This window comes from Trichomonas vaginalis, chromosome IV (assembly GCF_026262505.1).
Source record: "Trichomonas vaginalis G3 chromosome IV, whole genome shotgun sequence".
In the NCBI taxonomy this organism is placed as follows: domain Eukaryota; phylum Parabasalia; order Trichomonadida; family Trichomonadidae; genus Trichomonas; species Trichomonas vaginalis.
Genome location: NC_067206.1, coordinates 25,046,907 through 25,068,390, shown reverse-complemented (window position 1 = coordinate 25,068,390; position 21,484 = coordinate 25,046,907). Strand labels below are relative to the sequence as shown.

Sequence of the window (21,484 nt, the reverse complement as noted above, 5' to 3'; positions counted from 1 at the left end):
TTGAGAAAATTCATGAAAATTCATGAGGGTAGAAAAGAGGTTAGATATACCCATCTACCCCAAAAACAATTCATTTCCGTAAATGTTGTCAAAATGTCATGTTGTCACACTTTTAATGTCGACATTCCCACCAAACAAGGGTAGGAATGAGGGTAGTATTCACGAAAATTCATGAAAATTCACGAAAATTCATGAAAATTCATGAGGGTAGAAAAGAGGTTAGAAAACGGGGTAGATCTAACCTTCTACCCTAAACATTATTTTGGGTCATGGTTATGCCCACCACTTTGAGTCTTTATGTTAAAATAAATGGTACCATTAATGATATCATGACTGTTCTCGTTCATGTCTGATTTACATCTAATGAAAAAGTTTAGAAGAATTTTCTTATTCTTTCTGGCATATTTTTGTCTTTCCAATACTCCCGCTCTAATGGTCCCAGATGTGTCGGCTTTGACTCTCTCAAGTTCTTAGATGGTATAACATCTTCAACGCCTCCTTCATATCTTACTTTATAAGTGTCATCGTTTATGTTGTAGCCAAGTATTTCAATAACCACTCCTCGCTTTGCTTCGTCAATGGTTTCAGCAAGTTCGCCATTACTACTTTCAACTAATTTATGACGAGGGTAAAATGCTATGGAGTCGTCAGCAGCTTTTATAAGATATCCATTACCTTGCGTAGAGTCTACGATATAATAATTTCGACTTAACCTTAAACGTTTCTTTGTCAACGGTTTGTCGTCAAGAACTACACAAACTTTTGTACCAGGAATGAGAGTAAATTGTGTTGAATTTCTGATATTTTGTGTTTGACTTCGTTTCTTTTGTATATACTTTTCTTCTTGTTGTTGTGTCATTGAATTTGGTGTATGTCCTGTTTTAGAATGTGTTGAGGAATTGTAAACTTCTATGAAATGTTTCATTGTTTCTTCGGTAAAGTCTCGCTCTTGGTTTAAATCTCTGAGCGTTCTTATGAAGCGGTTAATGATACCGAGTATGTTATGGTTATGGTCTTCAGTAGTGTAGTGAGTTATGTTATGCTTAATGAGAAATTCTGTGATTTCGTTGCTGAGGTATGCACTGTCTTGGTCTGATGTTAAAGTACTTGGGTTATGTTCTGCTGCAAACTTTTGTAAAACTCTTAACACTTCACGAGTTCCTTTGTTCCTCATTGGATATGCATATGCTTTACGAGTGTTAACATTTATGAAGATGAGGAATGGTTTATGTCCTCCTTTTCTGCTTTGAATGAGTGTGTCAAATTGGTATGCGTCTGGAGTGTTGGAGTAAATTGGTAAAAAGTAGTCGTAAGGATTTATTTTTGTTTGATGTACAACATTTTTGTCAAAGAACCTTTTCACTTCAGCTCTGTTAGTAAATCCCCAACTCTTTGCAGCTTCATTGAATTTCTTAAATGACCTCCATGGATGTTGTTCGAATACTTCTTTTAAACTCATTTAAGTAAAAATAAAGATTTCATTGAACGCGGTACCATGTGAATACAGTCACATAAGGTGGCATATAATCTTCACCCGAGCCTGTTGAATTTGTTGTGAAAGTGTGTGAATGATTTCCTGCGGTTTCACAGAAAATACCCGTGCTTGAATCTACTGGGTCACTTGAAATATCATATCTATTCATACCTCGTCTATCAGAACCTGCCGCAAGATTTATATAACCTCTTTTTGTCATTGAATGTGAATGATTACCTGTTGTGTTTGTAGTTCCTGTATGTTTATGTGGTGGAAGGTTTGCTTCTAAAATTTTCTTTGAACCACCTGTTTGATTTGATGAGTTAGCACAATAGAGGAATTTATCTACAATCTGCTGCCACGTACCAAAACCTAAAACACTTGCCGGATTTGTTGAATTCATTGATGTATATAAAGCACCGATAGGATATATAGCTTGCAATATTTCATTAATTTTACCATTAACCACCTCATTTACTTCTGACTTCTTCACATAATTTTCATCTACATAAGTTTTGTCGGCTTTCTTATCATATAAATTTTGAGCAGTGAATTTAATATTATTTTCATCATCCATGACATAAACATTTCTACATCTAATTTCTTGCTTCGTTGTTATGTTTTCATTCGATGTTAAACCTTGTGGAAAGTTAGGAGGTTTAAAATATAAAGCATCTCCACCAATTCCGCCAATCGTTCCTTCAATGTTTTCTATAGCAACGGTTGTGAAGGAGTTATGTGTATGATTTTTATCTGCTTTACTATTTAATGTAGCTTGAAGTTCATTTATATCGGAGATATTGTGTTTATGAGATTTCAAAACTTTGTTCGTTGCGTCTAGTTCATCTTTGTCTGCTTTACTGTCTAAAGAAGTTTGAAGCTCATTTATATCGGAGATATTGTGTTTATGAGATTTCAAAACTTTGTTCGTTGCGTCAAGTTCTGTTTTGTCAGCTTTACTTTTAATAGCATCTTCAAAAGTTATTTTTGACTTAACTCTCAAAGTAAATCTTGGTTCAACTAATACACCGTTAACAAAGAAGTATGAAGCATAAATTTCAGCGTTATAACCAAATGCTTGTGGTGCTATACCTGTGTCATACTGTACAGTACAACATATGTCATAACCTTTAGCACGAATGAATTTATATCTTCTTTCATTAACATTTTTCGTATTCACTTTTTCACCCTGTGTTAAATATCCATGATAGTCCGTTATAATCTGTTCATCTGAACTTATATAATGAACATGGTTTTTGTCTGCTTTTTCGGCTAATTTCTCTTCTATCTCATTTATTTCAAGTTCATGCCTACCACCACCTCCCGAAGAAGTATTTTTCTTCAGCTCTTGAAGAACGTCCACTTCGCCATCTTTGGTGTCAATAATGAGACTTTGAGTTAAAACCTTTCCTGTCTTAATGGATGTTTGTAAAACTTCTTCTTCACCGTGTTCGGGGTCATGGTCGTCGTCATATCTTGTGAAATCAGAGATGTTGTCATACATTAAGCATATCTGTCTCAAAAGTTCTGCTATTTGGAATTGGAACGAAAGATATACAGAACTTTCATCATCCCCCAAAGTCAAGTCACCTTTCTTAAGTATTTCTTGAATGTATGCAATGAGGACAGAGTATCTTGGAAAATACTCGAACAATATTTCATTTGCCGTTGGTTTTGGTGGCTCCTCTGTAGGTTCTGTTGGAGTTTCTGCATCTCTTGACTTCAATGCTCTTGCTCTCAAAGACCTAAATGTTAGAGCACCAGGCTTTACAAAGGACTTTATGAATGTTTTAATAGTTCCTGGTAAGTTATTGTTAGCATTAAGTAAGTTCTTTATACTTCCATCATGTACGTCCATAGCACTATGTAAAAAATCTATACTTTTCTTGTAGTCAGCAATAGACTGACTGTGATTTTTTAAAGATTTGTCAATACCTTTAAGCCAATCTTCATGCATGTCTGATACTGAGCCAAGAATATCATTTGCTTCCTTTAGTGTATTTTGTGCTTCTCGTAAAGTATCCAATCCCGTACGTGCATTGTTTGCTATACGTCTTACAGTATCTATTTGACTCCTTGTTTCTTGCATCCAACCAGATAAAGTTTTAATAGTATCAGAACCATTTGAAATGAAGTTCAAAGCATTTTTGACGTCATCTAAAGCTTCTTCACCAAGTACAGCCCATATCTTTCCGATTTGGTATTGAAGAACTCCATATGAAGCAGCTGTTAAACCAGTATTTATAAGGTCCCATATCCATGATTTAGCAGTTTTTCCATCCTTTCCATCCTTTCCATCCAAACCGTTTTCGCCTTGAGGTCCTTGTATTCCTTGAGGACCTTGTATTCCTTGAGGTCCAGTGTCACCCTTCTCTCCTTTCAGTTCATCTTTATGTTCGTTATAATATTCTAAGGTCATAAGGTGTACATCATTACTGCTACCAGCAACGCCGAGAATTTGTTTCTCATTCATGACTAAATTCTTTAGGCATTTAATGTTGTCGTCAAATCGAAAGCTCTTTAACAATTCAATGAGAACATTTAGTACTTTCACTAATGAGGCATCTACTGTTGAATTTATATATTGCACCGTTCCATCATTTATGATAGGAACTTTACTTGTTGTAATGAATGGGTCATAAGTGTTAAAAGTATCGAAGTCAATGACTCTTTTAGTCTTTCCATCGTCAATGACTAAATCATTACCTTCAATGGTTAAAGTTGAGTTTTCGTTTACTAATTCATGTGCTCTTCTTGCTTCATTTGTTTCATACGCATATACAGCAATAGTCATATTTTAATGAGAATAAAATGTTGTTCTATTTGCAAAGTACTGACCCAAACGAATACGGAACAGTAAAGCTACAAACAAACTTAGGTCTTCAGAATGAAGCACTTGCTTTCAGAGTTGTTGACTTCAATACTATCGCAACTTTTGTCATAACAGATGAAACAGATTTCATAGAGATTGAAATAGATGACAAAAGAAGTTTTATAACATTTCCTAACAGAGCAGAGTATAGAATAGATAAAATTGCTGGAGTCATAGATGCTCTCATAAATGAAGAAACTATTGACAACATAGATGTCGAACTCTCTTCTGAGGGAACATTGAAGTTCAGCAGCGAGAAAGAGTTTAAGATAACACGAATGAGTCATAGAGTTCAATTGCTTCTGGGAGCATACCATATGACATTTCCTTTGAAAAGTGTTGACAAAACGATTGAGATGAAATCTGTTCCATACGTATGTTATGGCAATTGTTTATACATTGAGTCAAAAATAGCTAATGTCACAGGTATTTCAGGAGTTAATAGTAAAGGTTCAGTAGAATATAAGTCTTTCTGTTATGAAGTAAATTCAATGTTCATTCCAAACGTTCCTGTCATAGCAACTCATTTAGGTAAATGGGTTCGCATTAGTCCACATAATTTGAAAGACATGCAATTCAGACTTGTTGACTTTCAGGGCGAGCCTGTAGAACTGAAGGCACCAGTGCGAATGACTGTTGAAGTTGACTTTTTAGAAAATATTAAATGCAACAGCTTACAAGAGAACTCGGAGCTAAAAATATAAAGTATGAATGTTATGTATTAGGTCATGAACTTTGGTTGTTGCTGTTTGATGAAACAAATGAGTTAGTTATGTCAGTCAAGAGAACAGAAAAATATTGTGTTAGTGAAAACTGCACCAAGTCAATAAGATTAGGTTTGCATTATGAAGATGAGTTCAATAGTGTTGAAGAAGTTTTGGATAGATATTACAAATTGCTAACTTGAATTTTTTTTGACTAACTGACTGTTTTAATTTACTAAAACATATTTCAAACAAAGCTTATAGTAAGTAGATAGTTTTGTATACTCGTTCGAATATCTATACTTAAACTCAACTCCTGGAGTACCTGGTGTTTCAATGATGCGGATGTTACCTATTTTCATGAATATTGGCGTTTGACCACAGCATTCGATTTCGGGGTCGAGATAGTCAATGACACATTGCTTTCCTGTTATTCGTGATATAACATTCTCAAGGTCCTCCTTTGTAAGAATTATTTGGTTCTTGCTTATAAGATTTGTCAAAAGCTTCTTATCCTCTTGAAAGAACTTGGTCCAGTGGTGGATACTCTAACTTAACATTTGATGTAGCGTTAGCGTTTGAAGCTGTGTTTAAATTCACCGACTTAAGTTCTGGTTCTTTTTCTTTCAAACACTCTGAACTATAGTTCTTTATGACAATATTGTTTGTCGTTCGTGAGTCAACATTTGATGTTGGTTCAATTGGAACATTAACGGCACCAGCTAAGATGGACTTACTTCTCATTTCATATAGAATAAAAACCTTTTATATGTATGAAATGAACAATATACTCGACAAGGGTTTGAATGTAAAGCTAACGAATGAAAATATTGTTGAATTCACTGAGGCAGGTGCTGTGTATAAAGATGTAGAACTTCTGAACAAAAGAGCTAAGGGAAGAAGCAGAAACATGAACAAAGGGTGGAAGCCTATAAAAATTTATGTCAATGATGGCTCAGGAGGTTCAAACATAAAGTATGCAGAAAGTTATAGAGTTTATGCTCTCAAAGGTGAAAAGCCTTCATTTAAGAACAGCTATTCTAACACATATCCTCAAAAGTTAACGGATGGGGAAGTGGATGATATGAATGACAGCAAAAATATTAACAGAAATGGCGACAGAGATGCATGGAATTTGTTTACCATCAGTCAATTAAAGCATAAGATTTAAAACAATGTTGGTCGTTCCCATGGAATATTTTTGACTTTAATGGTATTAGTCATGATATGAATCTCAAGGTATGAACGAGGAGAGATGAGAGACTTATATGCTTCCCAAATTTCTTCAAAAGGTAATGTTATACCTGACTGTTTCCAAATGAGTTCAATATCATAACGTGAGAAACCTTGAAAGATAACGAAGTCAGTTATGAGACGTTTTATGTTTAAAGCAAGGAAACGCCATGTTTGCATAAGTATTGCTACAGTTAAGTGGTAATGTCTGACTTTAGTTATGATGTTAGCTAATGGCGAGTCAGGCTTTGAAACTAAACCTTTTCCGGCGAAGTCGTCGCAAACGAGCAGAGTGTTTGAAGGATATTTTTTGAAGGGGTATTTTGAAAGTTTTGATAGAATGTAGTTTGTCAGTCGTTTCATATCGTAAACTCCTGAGTACTGACGTAAGTGGTGTTTGTCAATAATTCTTTCCATCTCCTCAGAAGTCTTTTGCATTCCTGACTGTATAAATTCAACGATGGCATAATATTTCCTCTTACGTCGAATGTAACGTTGAAGAAATTCAATGAGTTCGCTATCTGGAACTTTAACGACAGATGCTTGAACTTTACTCATGAATGTTTTCGCTGTTGAGTCTATAGAGTCTGAAGTTGCTGATATAATGATTTGGTCATAATATGAGTCATTTCCTAAACGCTCTGTTATGAGTATATGACGAATGAGGTTAAATGTCTTTCCTGACCCCATCTTTCCACAATAGAAATAAACACCATTTGAACAGAATTCATAATCTTTGCTGAAAGGAAGAATGAGAGAAGAGTTAAGTTTGTCTGTAGTTTCATTCATGTCTTCATCTACGTCATGTATTAAATGCTTCATTTTATCTCCATTAAAAATGCAAGTCAGAAATATTCAGAACATAGCACCGAGTCTAACTGACAAGAGTATAAAGATATACTATGAACACGTTATGATGAAACCTACCAAAATTCAAGAAAGTCAGTATACTTATGAATATCCAAGACACTGGGTAGAGTATGTAGGAGGTGAGAAAGCTATTGAAATCAGACAGGTTCGAAGTATTCCAGCAGGAAGAACAATATTATTGAAGAACTTTAATGTTTTGAGGTATAATGATGAAACAAAGAAGCAAGATAGTTTTCCTGTTGCTGTGTATGTGAACCTAGACACAGGAGATGACATGAAAGTTTTTAACACAAAGCTTCAAACGGTAGTGAGAGAACAACTTACTGCGGAAGGACATCCATTACCTTCAGAAGTTACCATAGCATATAATTTTGAAACAAATGCAATAGATTTTAAAGTCGTCTCTGCAAAGAAGTCAGGTTTTACATTTAATGAAGCAGATGTATATTCGAATGAAAACTTCAAAGCTATTGCATGGTTAGATAATGACGATTGCTTTAAGAAAATATTTAAATTCAGTGACTCAAAGATGTCAATAGATGACCTTCGTGGAATGTTACCATCGACGTTTACAGTTGAAGGTTCAGCAGGATTGCTTACAAGATTGTCAATTGGTGGCATTTGGTCTCGTGAGAACATTGTTATAAAATCCAGTATAAGTGAATTTGCTGAAGAATCTATATTATGTCTTTCAAACTACATGTATTCGCCACCGAAGCATTATAGTATAACAAACTTTGTCAGTAAGTTTAATATAAGACTTGTTGAACCTTCTTCAATGAAAGATGTTGTGCTACCTAAAGATGGAAAGGATGGACTCATTATTGAGATGATTTTAATAGCATATTAAATGAGTTTGTTCTTGAAGGTCATTCATGATGAAATAACTGTTGTAGAAGATGTTAGCAATTGTTCAGACATTTTGAAGCGAATAGATGAGATAAGAAAGAAGTTAGATAGACCGCAAAGCGGTGAAGGCGAAGCCCGTGAGAATGTTTATGTTTCATTGACTTTCTCCAGTAACGAGAACTTTTATGAGATAATATTGAAGAGAGATGATTTTAATATGGTGTAAATGGTAGCTTGGGCAGCTTTAGGCGCAATGGGAACAAAAGCATTAGCATTTGGAGCAAAAGCACTTGGGGCTTATGACGCAGTAAATAAAATGAGTGGAGGAAGAGTTTCGAAGACATTAGATGCAAATAAAGGAAAGATTGGAGGCTGGGTTGCAAAGAAGTTAAGATTAAATAAAATAGGGCTCATAAATAAAGCATCCAATTTGGTTGCGACTGAGTCTGAAAATGCTTTAGGAAAGGACGATGAGTTTGCAAAACATGCAAAAGACTTTAATGACCAGATGAAAGGTGAAACAATGCATTTAAATAGAGTCGATGGAACTAAAGAAAATGTTTCTTCTCCACAACTTCCACCAGCAGTTCTTCCGTATGGTCCCTATGGAATGTATGGAAACCCTTACGAAAGACCATTTGACCCATTGACTGGTGGAAGTAATTGGTATCATTACGGACGAAGAAGAAAGACAGTCAAGTTGGAGACGGACGTAAAGAAAGCAACTAAAAAGAAACCAAGGAAGAGAGTTATAAAGCAATGAGAACGTTTATGTTATGAGAAATTTTTAACGTTAGTTTTATTTTATTTTTTAAAATTATTTTTATATAAATGACGAAAACTATTGAGATAACAAACTACAACGGTCATGAGTTCAAGAATTTGTTCTTCGTTCCTCGTGAAAATACATTCTATCAGATACGAGGGAGAAAGGGTAAAGTTAGTTTGAGCGTTTATGACAAAGAGCATTATGGAAGATATATACAAGCAATAGATACAAACGGTAAGCGTGTTTCATTAGCTTTGTCAAAACTTACAGGTATAAACTATGACAGTGATTTTGACCTATATGAAGAAGAAAGTGAGTCAGAAGATTATGAGCTGTTATGTGAAGCACAGCAATGGGAGGAGTTGCAATACTTTTGTAAGTGAGAACGTTTATTTTTTACATTAGTGAAGTAGTTAGCGAAAACGTTAGTGAGGTGAAGTGGTTGGCGGTTTTGTAAATATTTAAGGTTAAATTAGTGCTGTCGTTTGTGTTGTAAAATATACGTTAACGGTTTTGTAAAGTGTCAAATTCACATATAATGGGTAAGGAGGCGCGCAGTGCCTCCGTACTCGAGATATGTATACTAACTATTTTGTAGGGGAAGGTAAGATTCTTTGTGGTAATAATGGTCGTTGAAATTAAAATGAATGTAAGATTTGTGGAGAAATTGTATAAATTTGCATAGTGTTAGATTCAGAATAGGAGCATATGAGCCAGTGATTGTGTCTAATGTTTTTAAGGTGCTAATTGGAAGTAGAAAAGAAAAAAAAATTGTTGCAATAACATCATATTGCAAAAAAGTTTTTAAAATATGATGTATGAATAAGAGTATGATTGGTATAGATTTGGGTTGTATAAATGTGATTGAACAATTGTTAAGGGTGCACACGAGAGGATCATGTAAACTTCAGAATTTAGAACCTTATTTTTAGGCATTATCTTGGCTACCTATTTAGGCTCGAAAAGCAAAAAATATCAAAAAATACAACTTGACTCCATTATGACCCTTTCATGGAGGTAGTTTTTATCCGCTAGTATTTTCCCTTTGAATCTCTTTACAATTCGAAATCAAATTCAAATCTCAGTAGAAGAAAGGAAGAATCGACTTACTACGGTTGTAATACGAATAAATACATATATTTAATTATTTTTATTTACATAATAATTGTTTGAAGCTCATATTCCATCAAATTTTTAAATAAAAACATTAAAATGTTGAAAATGTTCATATATTTAAAAAAAAAAAAAAAAAAAAAAAAAAAAAAGGTAGTGGGGCTTCCAGGCACTTCGTGCCTTCTAGCCCTGAAGATGTTTAGTATAAATGAAGTTTTTATTCGGAGGGCTTCCAGCCCATAAGAAATTTTTCCCAAGACCCAAGAGGAGGACCGAACCCCAGCCGACCAGCCGTTGACTTTTTTGTCAAGACTTCTTCGTAAATGTTTTGTCGAAACTTCTTCGTAATGAGCGTAAATGACCAAAAATAATGTTTATGTTAGCATGTTAGATCTAACACGTTTTCTAACATGTTTTCTAACATCGTAGAAAACTCATGATTTCATCGTAAATGTTTTGTCATGATTTCATCGTAAATGTTTTGTCAAGACTTCTTCGTAAATGTTTTGTCAAACATGAACGTAAATGTTTTGTCACTTTTCTGTCACTTTTCAGGAAAAAACATTTTTATTATTATATATAAATGAATTTTACAAAACCACCACTACCCTTCTTTGGAAATAAGAGTAGATGTAAAGATATTCTATTGAGAGAACTTAAGAAACTACCGAATGGTCTAACATTTGTAGACTTGTTCGGTGGAAGTTTCTATATATCTCATTTGTGCCATACAATATTTCCTGACTCAAAGATTATATGCAATGACTTCGACAACTATATGGACCGTCTCAAACATATACCAGACACAAACAATATATTGAAAGAGTTAAAAGAAAAGATACCTATAGGTAAGATGGAACGTATACCATTAGATAAGAAAAATATTGTGAGAGAGGTTTTGAAAAAAGCAGAATATATAGACTGAGATAGTATATCTGCTAGACTATTATATAGTGGTGCTATAAGAGTTCATGACATTGAAACACTTATGTCAAAAGTTTTATATCTTAACTATACAAATGTTTTCAAAGAGAACATAGAAAAATATATTGAGGGTATAGAGTTTGTGAGATGTCATTGGACAGAGTTGTATGAAAAATATAAAGACAAGGAAAATGTTTTCTTTATAGTGGACCCGCCGTTCTATAACACATGGGATTTTCAATACCAAGTAGACTGGACTTTGAGAGACTCTTTAGAAACTTTAGACGTTTTACATAACCATCCATGCTTTTACTTTACATCCGATAAAAGTGGTTTGGAAAGTGTCATGAGATGGTTAGAGGACATACATGACTATGAGTTTATATACGATAAGATAGAATATGAGAGAGGTCCTATAAACTGGAGAAAGTGTCATAACAAAGAAATTTTACTAGTAAGTAAATGTGGTTTGAAATAGGACTACTTGTTTTAGGTTTTTTCCATTGTGTCATTTACTTATTTGACGTGGCAGAAAGATATAGAGAATATGAAGATGAACCAATGCCTGCAAATGTTCAGTATATGTACTCGTAAGAGATATTTTTATCTAATATTAAATGGACGCACAGAACTTAGCGAATGCACAGCAACCTGGACAACCAAACCCAGAGAATATTCCAAATGAAGTTAGAATACAAACTGCAATGGCAAACTATGGTCAAGTGCCAACAGATGTACAAATGCAAACTGCCATGTCAAATGACGCTGCGTTAGGTTTGCCACCATGGTATGCAAATATGAGATGGAAAGAGTTTTATACAAACCCTGAAGTGGGATATAAACAACTTTATGCAGATGACGCGAACACAGGAGTTGACCCAGAATATGTTTTCTACCAGAGGAGAAACAGAATGTATGAGCTCCAGTTAAAGAATGCTATGGAACTCAACAGGAAACGTAAGAGACTAGGCGGACATTAGATTTTTACATATAGTAAAATGGGTTTCTTCAGTAGATAGGAAACTTCTTTCGAAATGTTGGAAGAGGTATATGGAATGGAATAAAAACCGTAGGAAGAGGAATTTGGAACGGTGTCAAAAATATTGGTAAAAGAGTAGGTCAGTTGTTGGTATTATACCTAAAGACCCTGAACCAGAAGAACAAGCCCTGTTATACAACAGCCTGAACCTGCACCACAGTCTAGTTGGCAACCAAATCCAACACCTCAACCGTATTAAAAAATTATATTTTTACCGTTCGATAGTAGTTGTATATGAAACTAAGTTCTAAGTAAAACGCATGGTATAATGGAATTATTCTCTTTCTTCCATCTGTTAGTAAACCATACTTGAAAGTCTGAAATACTTCCACTTGGTGGTTCATATAGCTTTGTAGGTTTTTCGTAAAAGTCATTTGCCAAGCATAAGAAAGAGTTTTGGCACCAGAAAATGAAGCATGAACAATAATAGCAGCTGGGTCGAAAACATCTTTAAATAAATATGGTTCATCTCTTGCATATCGACTGTAAATATTTGCTAAAGGAAGTTCGACTTTCTGATTTAACATTCTTTGCAAATAATACCATGACATTGCAGTGAATTCTGTATATATTTGTTCGTCTTTCTTTGGATTGTCTTCGTAGATTTGAAATGACACTTGTGAATTTTGTTTGTCATATACAATTCTCACATAAAGTGTGCTCTCGGTATTTGCATATTCATCAGCATATTTTGCATAACATGAATTTATTTTATCTTCTATATTTTTTAACGCAGTCTGTAGAGAAGATGAAAGGTCAACTTGTATTAGCTCAATTTTTCCCACATTTTTCGTTTCCCTTCAGATATATAATCTATATGAAACCTTACAATAAATGGAAAACTTTTATCTTCTACAGACACAAACTTCATTCTACGAAAGCCAATAGCTTTTGTGACAGATGGGTCTCTTAGCCATCTTAATGGGTAGTCAAAACGATAGCCTTCATGCTTTACGGTCTCTGTCTCAAACTTTTGACCGACATTAGTAAAAAGTTCATCTAATGGTTTAGTTGTAGCAACTCTTGAATTTTCTTTTTCTATTGAAAGCATATTTTATCTAGAATAAAAATGTCGAAAGAAACAGCGTCTATGAGAGAAATACAACACAACCGACAACTCATTTTGCAAGCTCTAAATAAGAACACAACAAACTTTTCAAACTATTCTAAGATATCTGAGTCATTGAAAGAAGGAAACTTAAAACTGACGATAAACCCAATGACAGATGAGTTTCTGTTTCAAGACAGTAAGAACCATACTGTCTGTGTAAATCCAACAAAAGGAACTTTAAACGAGAAGCCTATAGATGAACTTCTTTTGAAAGCAGATATTGACAACAAAGCTGACAAAGAATATGTCATTGAAAAAGTTCAAGAAGAACATGACAGAGCAGATGCAACATATGCAACGAAAGAACATACTCATCCTGAACTAGCAGACAAAACATATGTTGACAATAAAATGTCAAGTGAAGTGACAAGAGCTGACAAAGAATATTCTAAAAAGACTCATACACATACCATTGCAAATATTACAAACTTACAAGAAACCTTAAACAGTAAAAGTGACGTTGGACATACACATTCTATATCTGAAATAACAGACTTAAACGTTAGCCTTGAAAAGAAAGCTGACAAAACATATGTCAACAGTGAGTTAGAGGAGAAAGTAGATAGGGGTTGTATGGCTAGTGCGTTAGTGAAGAAGGCAGATAAGGAATATGTGGATGAAAAAGATGAAAAAATTAAAGAAATGGTTGAATGGTACCATGAACGGACTTCAAAGATTTTAAAAACTAAAGCCGATACAGGATGGGTTTCAGGGTGTTTAGACCTTAAAGCCGACAAAGAAACTGTAGATATGTTGACACAAACGGTTTCAAGTCATACCAGAGGTTTAATGGAAGATGGACAACAGTTGAAAGAGCTTGAGAAAGGTGTTACAGAGTTAAGGAATACAAAAGCAGACTCGACATGGATAACTGGATATGTAGATGCAACAAAAGAGTATTTTCGCATGGACAGAAGGAACATACCCACAAAAATATCATAGACATAGCATCTCTGACGTAAATGAACTTGAAGAAAAGTTATATAAAAAAGCAGACAAAACAGAGCTTCAAACGTTAAAGACAGAAATACTTCAAACAGTATATCCTATAGGTTCTATTTACACGTCAATGAACTCTACCAGACCAGAAGTAGTACTTGGTCTGGAACTTGGACTCAAATAGTCGACAGGTTTTTGTATTGTGCAAACTCTTCAAAGGAAACAGGTGGAAGTAAAACGATTTCAGGTGAAAACCTACCTGCACACAGTCATTACATAAATTTAACTACAGCTGAAGCAGGTTGGCATAAGCATAGATATTGGGATTGGACAGGAATGACAAAAGGTAAAGGATATGATGTTAAAGACGACGTTAAGTTTGCTATAAATTGTTACTGGGATGACACTCAGGGAGGAGGAAAGCCATACACATCGCTTTCAGGATATCGAAACAACGGGACAAAGTAAAGACTACATGCCACCTTACATGACAGTTTACGCATGGTATAGAAATGCTTAGTCGTCATTTTCAACTTCTTTAGCATATTCGTCAGGAGTTGTCTTATATTTGTTAGGAACTGTCTTTGAAAGTATACCACCTTGAACTTTGACAAGTTTGAAACGAGGTCTGACAATAGTAGTTTTATCTTCTGCTTGCAGTCTGTACATTTTGCCATGTTTGCCTAAAACTTCATAATATTCTCTTGTATACTTTCTTCTATTTTTACGAACACGAATGCGAGTACCTGTCGAGTTCCCATTGTTGTCATAGTCAATAGTATTTTCATATGGGTCGCGTTTAGGTATTTCTATTTTTACTTTGTCACCTTTCTTAAGTTTGAAGCCTGGCATTCTTTCTTGTTTGTCTCTTTTGACTAAACTATTAAATATATAGTCTTTCTCTAAGTCAGGGTTGTTTTTCATTTCTTCGGGGGAGTGGTTTCCCAAACCTTTTTGTTTACGGCTATTGTAAATATTTAAAACTTGTCTCATCTTTGCCATGGAGAAGTGTCTATATTTGTCGTCATATGACATTTCATTTGCTTCACCACCTTGTGGTTGGTTTAAGTCTCTTAAGATTTTTATACAACTGTCAATGACACCAAGAGCAGAATGGTTTTGGTCGACAATGAAATATTGGTTTACATTTTTTGAACGCAGATAGTTTTTAATATCGTCTGATTTGAAAGAACTTTCACAGTCAGATGTCAGTTTTGTTGGATGGTATTTGTCAACGAATATTGTCAAAGCAGTTTTCACATCTAAAATATTTTTGGACTGTAATGGTATGGCTTCACAGTATCTTGTGTTTTGACCGACAAATATTAGCCAGTATGGTGGTCCATCTTCTCTATACCTCGGAATGTTTTCCAAGATATCCATAAACCAAGCATTTGGTGTTGAACTAAAGATTTTTATCATGAGTGCTTTCTTTGTCGCTTTTAGAAACATAGGGGTCCTTGTTTGGATTCGTCATTTTTTAACCCATAAGAAATGGGTTTATTTGGCGCATTAGCAGGAGTTGCATCCAGATTTTTGCCCGCAGTGGGAACAATAGCCAGAGGTGTATTTGGAGTTGGAAGGAAGATTTTGAGTACATTAGGTATACTTAAAGAGAAAGCACAACCTATTATACAAACTGTACAGAAAGGTTGGGATGTAGCACGAGATGCAGCAAATCTTATTCCAAATCCTGAAACAAGAGGAAAAGTTCAAGGATGGATGGACAATGTAGGAAGACAAGCAGGAAACTATTATAACAAAGCAAATGACTACTATAACCAAGCAGGACACTATATGGACCAAGGTGAAAGATTCTTTAACAGAGGATATAACCATGCACAACATGGGTAAACAATAACCAACCTCAACCGCCTCAAACGTGGGGAATGTAAAGTTTTTTACTGAGATGAAATGAACAATACAGCATTGAGACAAATGGGTTCAAGATGGATTTGTCGACTTCCAGCAGTTACACAACACGTGTTTGTCAAGTTCTTCCTATACCTCAGGAAGTTTTAGACCGACTTAAAAAACAAAACAACCAGTTGAAAACAAACCAAACTAAAATTTTTTACTGAGATGAAATGACCGAAGAAGTTGAAACGGTAGATTTGACACCACAAACAAAAAGTTCAGAACCATTGTCAAAACCTGTCAAAGAACTTACAGATGAAGAGAAAAATTCAATAATAGAAAGTGCCAGGTCTGGAAATACAAACCCTAACTACAAAGTCACTTTTCATAGAAATGGAACGGCTAGTATCTCAAAAAAGAAACAGACTCTCACAAATAAAATATTGAAGTCTGAAGGAGCTTTCGAGACAACAGATGGAAAAGTTTACTTCACTGACCAACAGTTCATTATAGAACATCTCATTGACTTAGAGTCGAAATATTCTAAACTTTACAACAAACACAAAAAGTTGAAAGGAAAACAAAAACAAATGGCATATGATATTTATGAAGATGTTGACGACACAACTGTTCCTGCAAGTGAGGTAAAGTCAGAGGAACCGAAAAGTGACGAAAAACCGATAGAAGAAGAAAAACCAAAAACTGAAGATAAACCAAAACCAAAGTTTAGTTTCCAAACTAAACCAAGTCAACCTTCATTAGCTGGTATGGGTTGGCGTCAAAGACTTATGGCAGCAGGTTATGTAAAGTAAAGAAAAAAATATTTTTTTATTTTTATAAAAATGCCCCCATATAGAATGGATAGAAAGTCTGCTAGAATAAAAGCAGAGTTAGAAAGATATGGTTGGAGAGTTTCGAAGAAGTTTAAATATAGGAAGGGAAGACCCATAAAAGTCTATGACAAACTGTCTGGTCTTCGCTACGAAATGGACTTGGAAACAGCACGGCCAAATTATCCAAACAGACTAGAGAGGTTAGAAGAAGAACGTCTTATGGACATGCCTTTCGATGTTAGTGAACCTCAAGTTGAAGGACACGACGGCTTTGCCAGATTCTACTGGAAACATGACGAACAATTGCATCCTTTGAGAAGGAAAAAAGGAAAAGGTGAAGAGACATGCTCCCATGGAAAGAACAAGATATGCATATGAAAAGTATCGTGAAGTTAGAAGTCAAATTACATCTGGTCGAACCTTTACAGTAAACTTTGACGAAGGAAAGAACAAAGAAGGCTTCATGGGTGTACTTGCTGCATTCAAGACGGAAATAAGAAAGGATACAATCTCAGAACCATAACAGATTTGGATGGTCATATTTACTATGCACATGGCAATGTCACAACAGCGCACAACTTCTTGACGCTTTCAAGACTACAAAGAGAGAACAAATGGTTGACTCCGACTCAGACATTTTGAATGCAATTGAAGGAATTGCAAGTGTCAAGTTCGAATGGTACCAACCTAACCCTCAAGCAGTCAGACAACATGCTGGATACTTCCCGTTCATAAATAAGTCTGACATTGACTTGACAAGGTATGGAATTTACAATTCAATTGAAACAATTGTCAATGAACCTTGTATTCTTACATGTCTCAGGAACTCTGGTCTTGTTACAGAGAGAAGATGAAGTATCTTGAGTCATGTGTGAAGACAAGGTACATTCTCAGAGGTCAATTGGCAAAAATTGCACCGTTGGCAAATGTCAATATCCGAGTCAACATACTGAGAAAGGTTCTTCACATGACGACTATGTTGTTGACAAAGACTTACCATGGTTGAAGATTGTAATTGTCCACAACCACTTCATGTTGAACGAAAGTCTTACAAACCCATTGTTCGGAAAAGGCAAGTGCAACATTGTCAGAGCTGTAAACATTCTTTTCGAGAAAGGTTTGTTGGAACCAATTCCAGATGACAAGCTGACAGAAACTTTTGTACCAAAAGACGAAACAAACTTTTCATTGTTAGCAAGACCAAAAGTTGTTCCAGACAAAGTTCTAGTACAAAAGAAGTACACAATTCCAAAAGGAGTTGGATTGTTCGGATACCAACCTGAACCAGAAGAACTTCCAATGAGGTTGCAAGAACTTCAAGATGCTATAAACAAACTTCCATTGAGACATCCAATTGACGTCAAATTGTATTGGAGAGCATCTGAGTTAGGTCAGAAGGTTTTATATGAAACAGGTTGCTTCGACGATGTTTATGAGATAACAGGAGAAGTTTCTCAGAAGATAAGAGACTCACTTGAATTTCCACAAACTGGACCAATTGGTTGCGACAAGTTCGACTCAGATGAAAAGATATACTATGTCGACCTTAACGCTGCTACATGAGGTTCGTCCAATATATCCCGACTGGAATTCCAAACGAAGATGGTGAGTTCCCAGGAAGGAACTATACAGTTGGAAAAGTCATACAACAACTGTATGATATTAGGAAAGCTTCAAACCCCAAACTTGCAATGACACTCAAATTGCTTATGAATTCGACATGGGGATATTCCATTAAGAAACCTCAAGAGATGAAGAGTAAACATTATGAGAAGGTCGACAACTTTGTTGAAAGGTTTTCTCCTTTTGTTTTGAAGTACGAATTCACTCAAGGTCAAAGTGGCTTAGTAACCACATTAAAACCTATTGTCGAACATTGGTCTTACCCTCAGTTCGCAAAGGCAGTCCTTGACAACTACAACAAATTCTTCTCCGAAGTCAAATCCAAAGTGAAGGTTTACTATGAGAACATTGACGCACTCATGACGAACGAAGAAGGTACAACAAACTCATTGAAATGGGCATGGTCGGTGAAAAGATGGGTCAATTCAAATTGGACAAAATTTTCACCGAAGTTCATGTAATATCGAAAAGGAAGTACTGGGTGTTAAAGAAGATGGTGAAATATAAACATTGCATGAAATAAAAAATTTTTATTCGAATTTGAATCGGACAGGTCGAGTTACACCATTCTTGGTCTCAAACTCATATATAACCTGTTTGTCTGTATTTTCGTCGACTATGGCACGAGACACGAACATTGACCAAACGGACAAAAAGTGTCATTTCGGATGGTCAGCAGCCAATCGCATTCGAGCACTTCGAAGAAGCCTTACGTTCCAAGGGAGAGGGTGTCTGGTGCAAGGCAGAGGTCATGAGACTCTACGAGCAGTACATCCTCAATGCCTGGGAGGACAAATCGTCCTTGGATTGGCAATTCTACCAACTCCTCTGGGACGACCTCCTACGCAACTGGGATGACGAAAGAGTCCAATTCAAGGTCGGGAACTAATTTTGCAAATTGACCTTAATTTCACATACTTATCCAAATAAACACCTAAATTTACTGGGGTTTCCCCCTAAAATAAAATTTTTTTACTCTTAGAACCACTCGAGGTTCTCCTTACGGTTGTTGAGCTTGTCACCGTCAATGTGTCTGACCTTCGTCTTCTTGCTGGATTTGGAACCCATTGAATTGCGACAAGCTTGCCCATGGAGATTGAACCGCGATTCCGAAGGTTAAGGTTCAAGTGTCCCAAGTTGTTGAGGACTGGGGTAAGAACCTTGCCTGTCTCCTTGTTGCGGATTTGTATGGGTAGGGTTGGGAAATTTCGTAAGTGTCATCGGCAACAAGGGTTGCCCAAACTTCCTCTTCTTCGTGTTTCTCTTCTTCCTCTTCTTCTCAGAGATTTTCCTTTCCTTTTGGTAAACCGTGAACGTGGTATTCTTTTCTGAATGCTTTTGTCTTTTTGCTTCAAAGCTTGTTCTCTAGCTCTTCACGTTCTTGTCTTGAATGTTTCATCTAACCATCATGAAAATATAACAAGCATGAACGGAGTGAAGCCCACATTGCTAACGGCATTTACTAGAAGTCTATGTACATACCAACTCTCAAAGATTGTGGCAAATTTTGACGATTTTTCTGTACGGAATCTCGAACCTCAGCGGTTTTCTCCCGGTCGCAGAACATATGAGAAATTCTTCTAACAAGTTCTTTTGTCTGTTGTTTTCAATACCAATGAGTGCTTGCTTTGTAGAACGAAGAGCATTCAAAGATACTGCATTTGGTACATGTCATCTTTGATCGAACGAAGTGAAGACGGAGTTGTTTGTTATCTGTATTACTCGGTATTCTTCACAGTATGGCTTCATGGAACTATAACTGTTGTTGTGTTCCTCTGTTGTTGACAATGATTCTGTCTTTTTATTTCCGGGAAAAAAAATATTTTATAAAAAACTAACTTTATTTTTTCTGTCTTAAATGGAAATCAACGATTTTCATCCCGAGTTTTGGCGACCAGGAATTTCTTACTATCGCAATTTTTTTACGGATTTTCGTACGGGAATCCTTTTCTCGGTTTTTCGCGAGGAAGCAATCTTATGCCACTTTTACTCAGATTTTCATACGTGAATTCAATAAAAATATATTTAGGTGAAGAGTGTGAGATTTCACCTCTTTTTTCACCTGTTTTTTTTTCACACTCAGTTATTTTATAAGCGTTTTACATGGTAAACGTTAATTTTTACATGTATTTTTCAGCAACTTCGTCAAATAATTTTATAGCTTTTATCTATTCATCTACTTCAATACGGTGGTTTCTTTACCTTTCGTGGGAGCACCATACATTTTCTCAAAAAACTTTTCAAGTAGTCTGTTTCAAGCAGCTCTCATCATCGTTTAACGAACACAACCTGACTCTATTTGAACTGTACTGGTCAATAATTTTGAGTATATTAATATGTCCTGTACCTATTTATTATCTCTTTGTATGAGTCCTTCGGTTTCTGAACGATGTTACAGTTAAGCCTTTCACTGCAACGTTCCGTATTGCGAATGAACCAATATGCTTTTATGTAAGTTATATCCACAACTGGGTCTAAACCATAACAAAACTATTGGTATGAAGAGACTTTGTCTATAAGATATCGTCTGTAGTTCCATAGAATCTGTACCGATAGTCATAAGCCCAGGATTTCTTGTCAAAATTTTCTGAGTTGGAAGCATTTCTAACCCAGTCGTGTGTTTTCTTTTTCCAGATGGAGAATATAATGGATGCTGACAAAGAATATTTCGTTGTATTTCTTTGAGTATCGTTCACGTGTAAATTCACACTATTCTCAACCAATTTAGGTGGTATCTGTCCTATCTTTTTAAACTGGTTGTGCAAACCTCAGTGGTTGATAAAGTTGCCTTACATACAGAATAACAATAAGATATTTTACAAACACCCCTAGACTTTATTTTGGGTTCTATCTTAGAGGAAATTTCATGGAAATTTGGTCATGGAATTTTTCAGATTGCAAAAATAAGTGTTTTAGGTGAAGGAGGTTGAGATCCTCACCTGTTTTTTTCACCTCTTTTTTCACCTGTTTATTTTTATAAAGCGTTTTTAGCATGAATTGGGTATGTATGGTAAGTCATTCCGTGAAATGTCGCGTAAGAAGCATTTCCGTAAGCTTCTATTTCTATTCTGTCAGACAAGATGTCGAAATGTTTTCGAAACGATTTTAAGTCACTTGCTGGGAACATGTGTCTATAACCCTCGTTGGACTCAGAAATATGAAATCGTCAGCAGATTGGAATACGCTTTGTTGTCAGGAAATTCTAACAGTGTCCGATCTTTTATCGTTCTGCTAGGTTTCGTCTGCTTCTTTCTTAAATCCTGCAATAGTCGAT

General features: G+C 35.5%; 14 protein-coding genes and 2 pseudogenes across 16 annotated transcripts, besides 4 other annotated features; 10 read left to right on the top strand and 6 right to left on the bottom strand.

The window, feature by feature from the left end:
• Nucleotides 1-9,360: part of a mobile genetic element that runs on past the window's edge.
• On the bottom strand, nucleotides 374-925 carry TVAGG3_0164210 (integrase core domain containing protein family; the record flags this gene model as incomplete). Its single annotated transcript, XM_001298249.2, has 1 exon — nucleotides 374-925. The coding sequence occupies one exon, from the start codon at nucleotides 923-925 to the stop codon at nucleotides 374-376; it is 552 nt and encodes a 183-aa protein (XP_001298250.2).
• On the bottom strand, nucleotides 973-1,459 carry TVAGG3_0164200 (integrase core domain containing protein family; the record flags this gene model as incomplete). Its single annotated transcript, XM_051225081.1, has 1 exon — nucleotides 973-1,459. A coding segment is annotated over one exon (487 nt), but the record flags the coding sequence as incomplete, so codon positions are not given.
• Nucleotides 1,479-4,268, bottom strand: TVAGG3_0164190 (organellar and viral DNA polymerase type B; the record flags this gene model as incomplete). The annotated part of the gene is made up of 1 exon (XM_051225080.1): nucleotides 1,479-4,268. One exon carries the CDS (start codon nucleotides 4,266-4,268, stop codon nucleotides 1,479-1,481), a length of 2,790 nt encoding a protein of 929 aa, XP_051110066.1.
• TVAGG3_0164180 (uncharacterized protein) lies at nucleotides 4,286-5,050 on the top strand (the record flags this gene model as incomplete). The annotated part of the gene is made up of 1 exon (XM_051225079.1): nucleotides 4,286-5,050. One exon carries the CDS (start codon nucleotides 4,286-4,288, stop codon nucleotides 5,048-5,050), a length of 765 nt encoding a protein of 254 aa, XP_051110065.1.
• TVAGG3_0164170 (uncharacterized protein) lies at nucleotides 5,561-5,794 on the bottom strand (the record flags this gene model as incomplete). The annotated part of the gene is made up of 1 exon (XM_051225078.1): nucleotides 5,561-5,794. One exon carries the CDS (start codon nucleotides 5,792-5,794, stop codon nucleotides 5,561-5,563), a length of 234 nt encoding a protein of 77 aa, XP_051110064.1.
• Nucleotides 5,820-6,221, top strand: TVAGG3_0164160 (uncharacterized protein; the record flags this gene model as incomplete). Its single annotated transcript, XM_001299151.1, has 1 exon — nucleotides 5,820-6,221. One exon carries the CDS (start codon nucleotides 5,820-5,822, stop codon nucleotides 6,219-6,221), a length of 402 nt encoding a protein of 133 aa, XP_001299152.1.
• On the bottom strand, nucleotides 6,437-7,072 carry TVAGG3_0164150 (protein of unknown function, DUF4106 family; the record flags this gene model as incomplete). Its single annotated transcript, XM_051225077.1, has 1 exon — nucleotides 6,437-7,072. A coding segment is annotated over one exon (636 nt), but the record flags the coding sequence as incomplete, so codon positions are not given.
• On the top strand, nucleotides 7,200-8,003 carry TVAGG3_0164140 (uncharacterized protein; the record flags this gene model as incomplete). Its single annotated transcript, XM_051225076.1, has 1 exon — nucleotides 7,200-8,003. The coding sequence occupies one exon, from the start codon at nucleotides 7,200-7,202 to the stop codon at nucleotides 8,001-8,003; it is 804 nt and encodes a 267-aa protein (XP_051110062.1).
• On the top strand, nucleotides 8,004-8,228 carry TVAGG3_0164130 (uncharacterized protein; the record flags this gene model as incomplete). Its single annotated transcript, XM_001298250.1, has 1 exon — nucleotides 8,004-8,228. The coding sequence occupies one exon, from the start codon at nucleotides 8,004-8,006 to the stop codon at nucleotides 8,226-8,228; it is 225 nt and encodes a 74-aa protein (XP_001298251.1).
• Nucleotides 8,229-8,765, top strand: TVAGG3_0164120 (protein of unknown function, DUF4107 family; the record flags this gene model as incomplete). The annotated part of the gene is made up of 1 exon (XM_001298251.1): nucleotides 8,229-8,765. The coding sequence occupies one exon, from the start codon at nucleotides 8,229-8,231 to the stop codon at nucleotides 8,763-8,765; it is 537 nt and encodes a 178-aa protein (XP_001298252.1).
• On the top strand, nucleotides 8,834-9,154 carry TVAGG3_0164110 (uncharacterized protein; the record flags this gene model as incomplete). The annotated part of the gene is made up of 1 exon (XM_001298252.1): nucleotides 8,834-9,154. The coding sequence occupies one exon, from the start codon at nucleotides 8,834-8,836 to the stop codon at nucleotides 9,152-9,154; it is 321 nt and encodes a 106-aa protein (XP_001298253.1).
• Nucleotides 9,155-9,360: a terminal%2Cinverted (terminal inverted repeat of Maverick-1C transposon ID:TVAGG3_0164100).
• Nucleotides 9,361-10,006: 646 nt separating this feature from the next.
• Nucleotides 10,007-10,107: a terminal%2Cinverted (terminal inverted repeat of Maverick-1C transposon ID:TVAGG3_0163990).
• Nucleotides 10,007-21,484: part of a mobile genetic element that runs on past the window's edge.
• Nucleotides 11,549-11,788, top strand: TVAGG3_0164090 (uncharacterized protein; the record flags this gene model as incomplete). Its single annotated transcript, XM_051225075.1, has 1 exon — nucleotides 11,549-11,788. One exon carries the CDS (start codon nucleotides 11,549-11,551, stop codon nucleotides 11,786-11,788), a length of 240 nt encoding a protein of 79 aa, XP_051110061.1.
• On the bottom strand, nucleotides 14,414-14,821 carry TVAGG3_0164080 (uncharacterized protein; the record flags this gene model as incomplete). Its single annotated transcript, XM_051225074.1, has 1 exon — nucleotides 14,414-14,821. One exon carries the CDS (start codon nucleotides 14,819-14,821, stop codon nucleotides 14,414-14,416), a length of 408 nt encoding a protein of 135 aa, XP_051110060.1.
• On the top strand, nucleotides 15,985-16,455 carry TVAGG3_0164070 (uncharacterized protein; the record flags this gene model as incomplete). Its single annotated transcript, XM_051225073.1, has 1 exon — nucleotides 15,985-16,455. A coding segment is annotated over one exon (471 nt), but the record flags the coding sequence as incomplete, so codon positions are not given.
• TVAGG3_0164060 lies at nucleotides 17,202-18,382 on the top strand (annotated as a pseudogene). Its single transcript has one exon. A coding segment is annotated over exon 1 (1,181 nt).
• On the top strand, nucleotides 18,879-19,140 carry TVAGG3_0164050 (annotated as a pseudogene). Its single transcript has one exon. A coding segment is annotated over exon 1 (262 nt).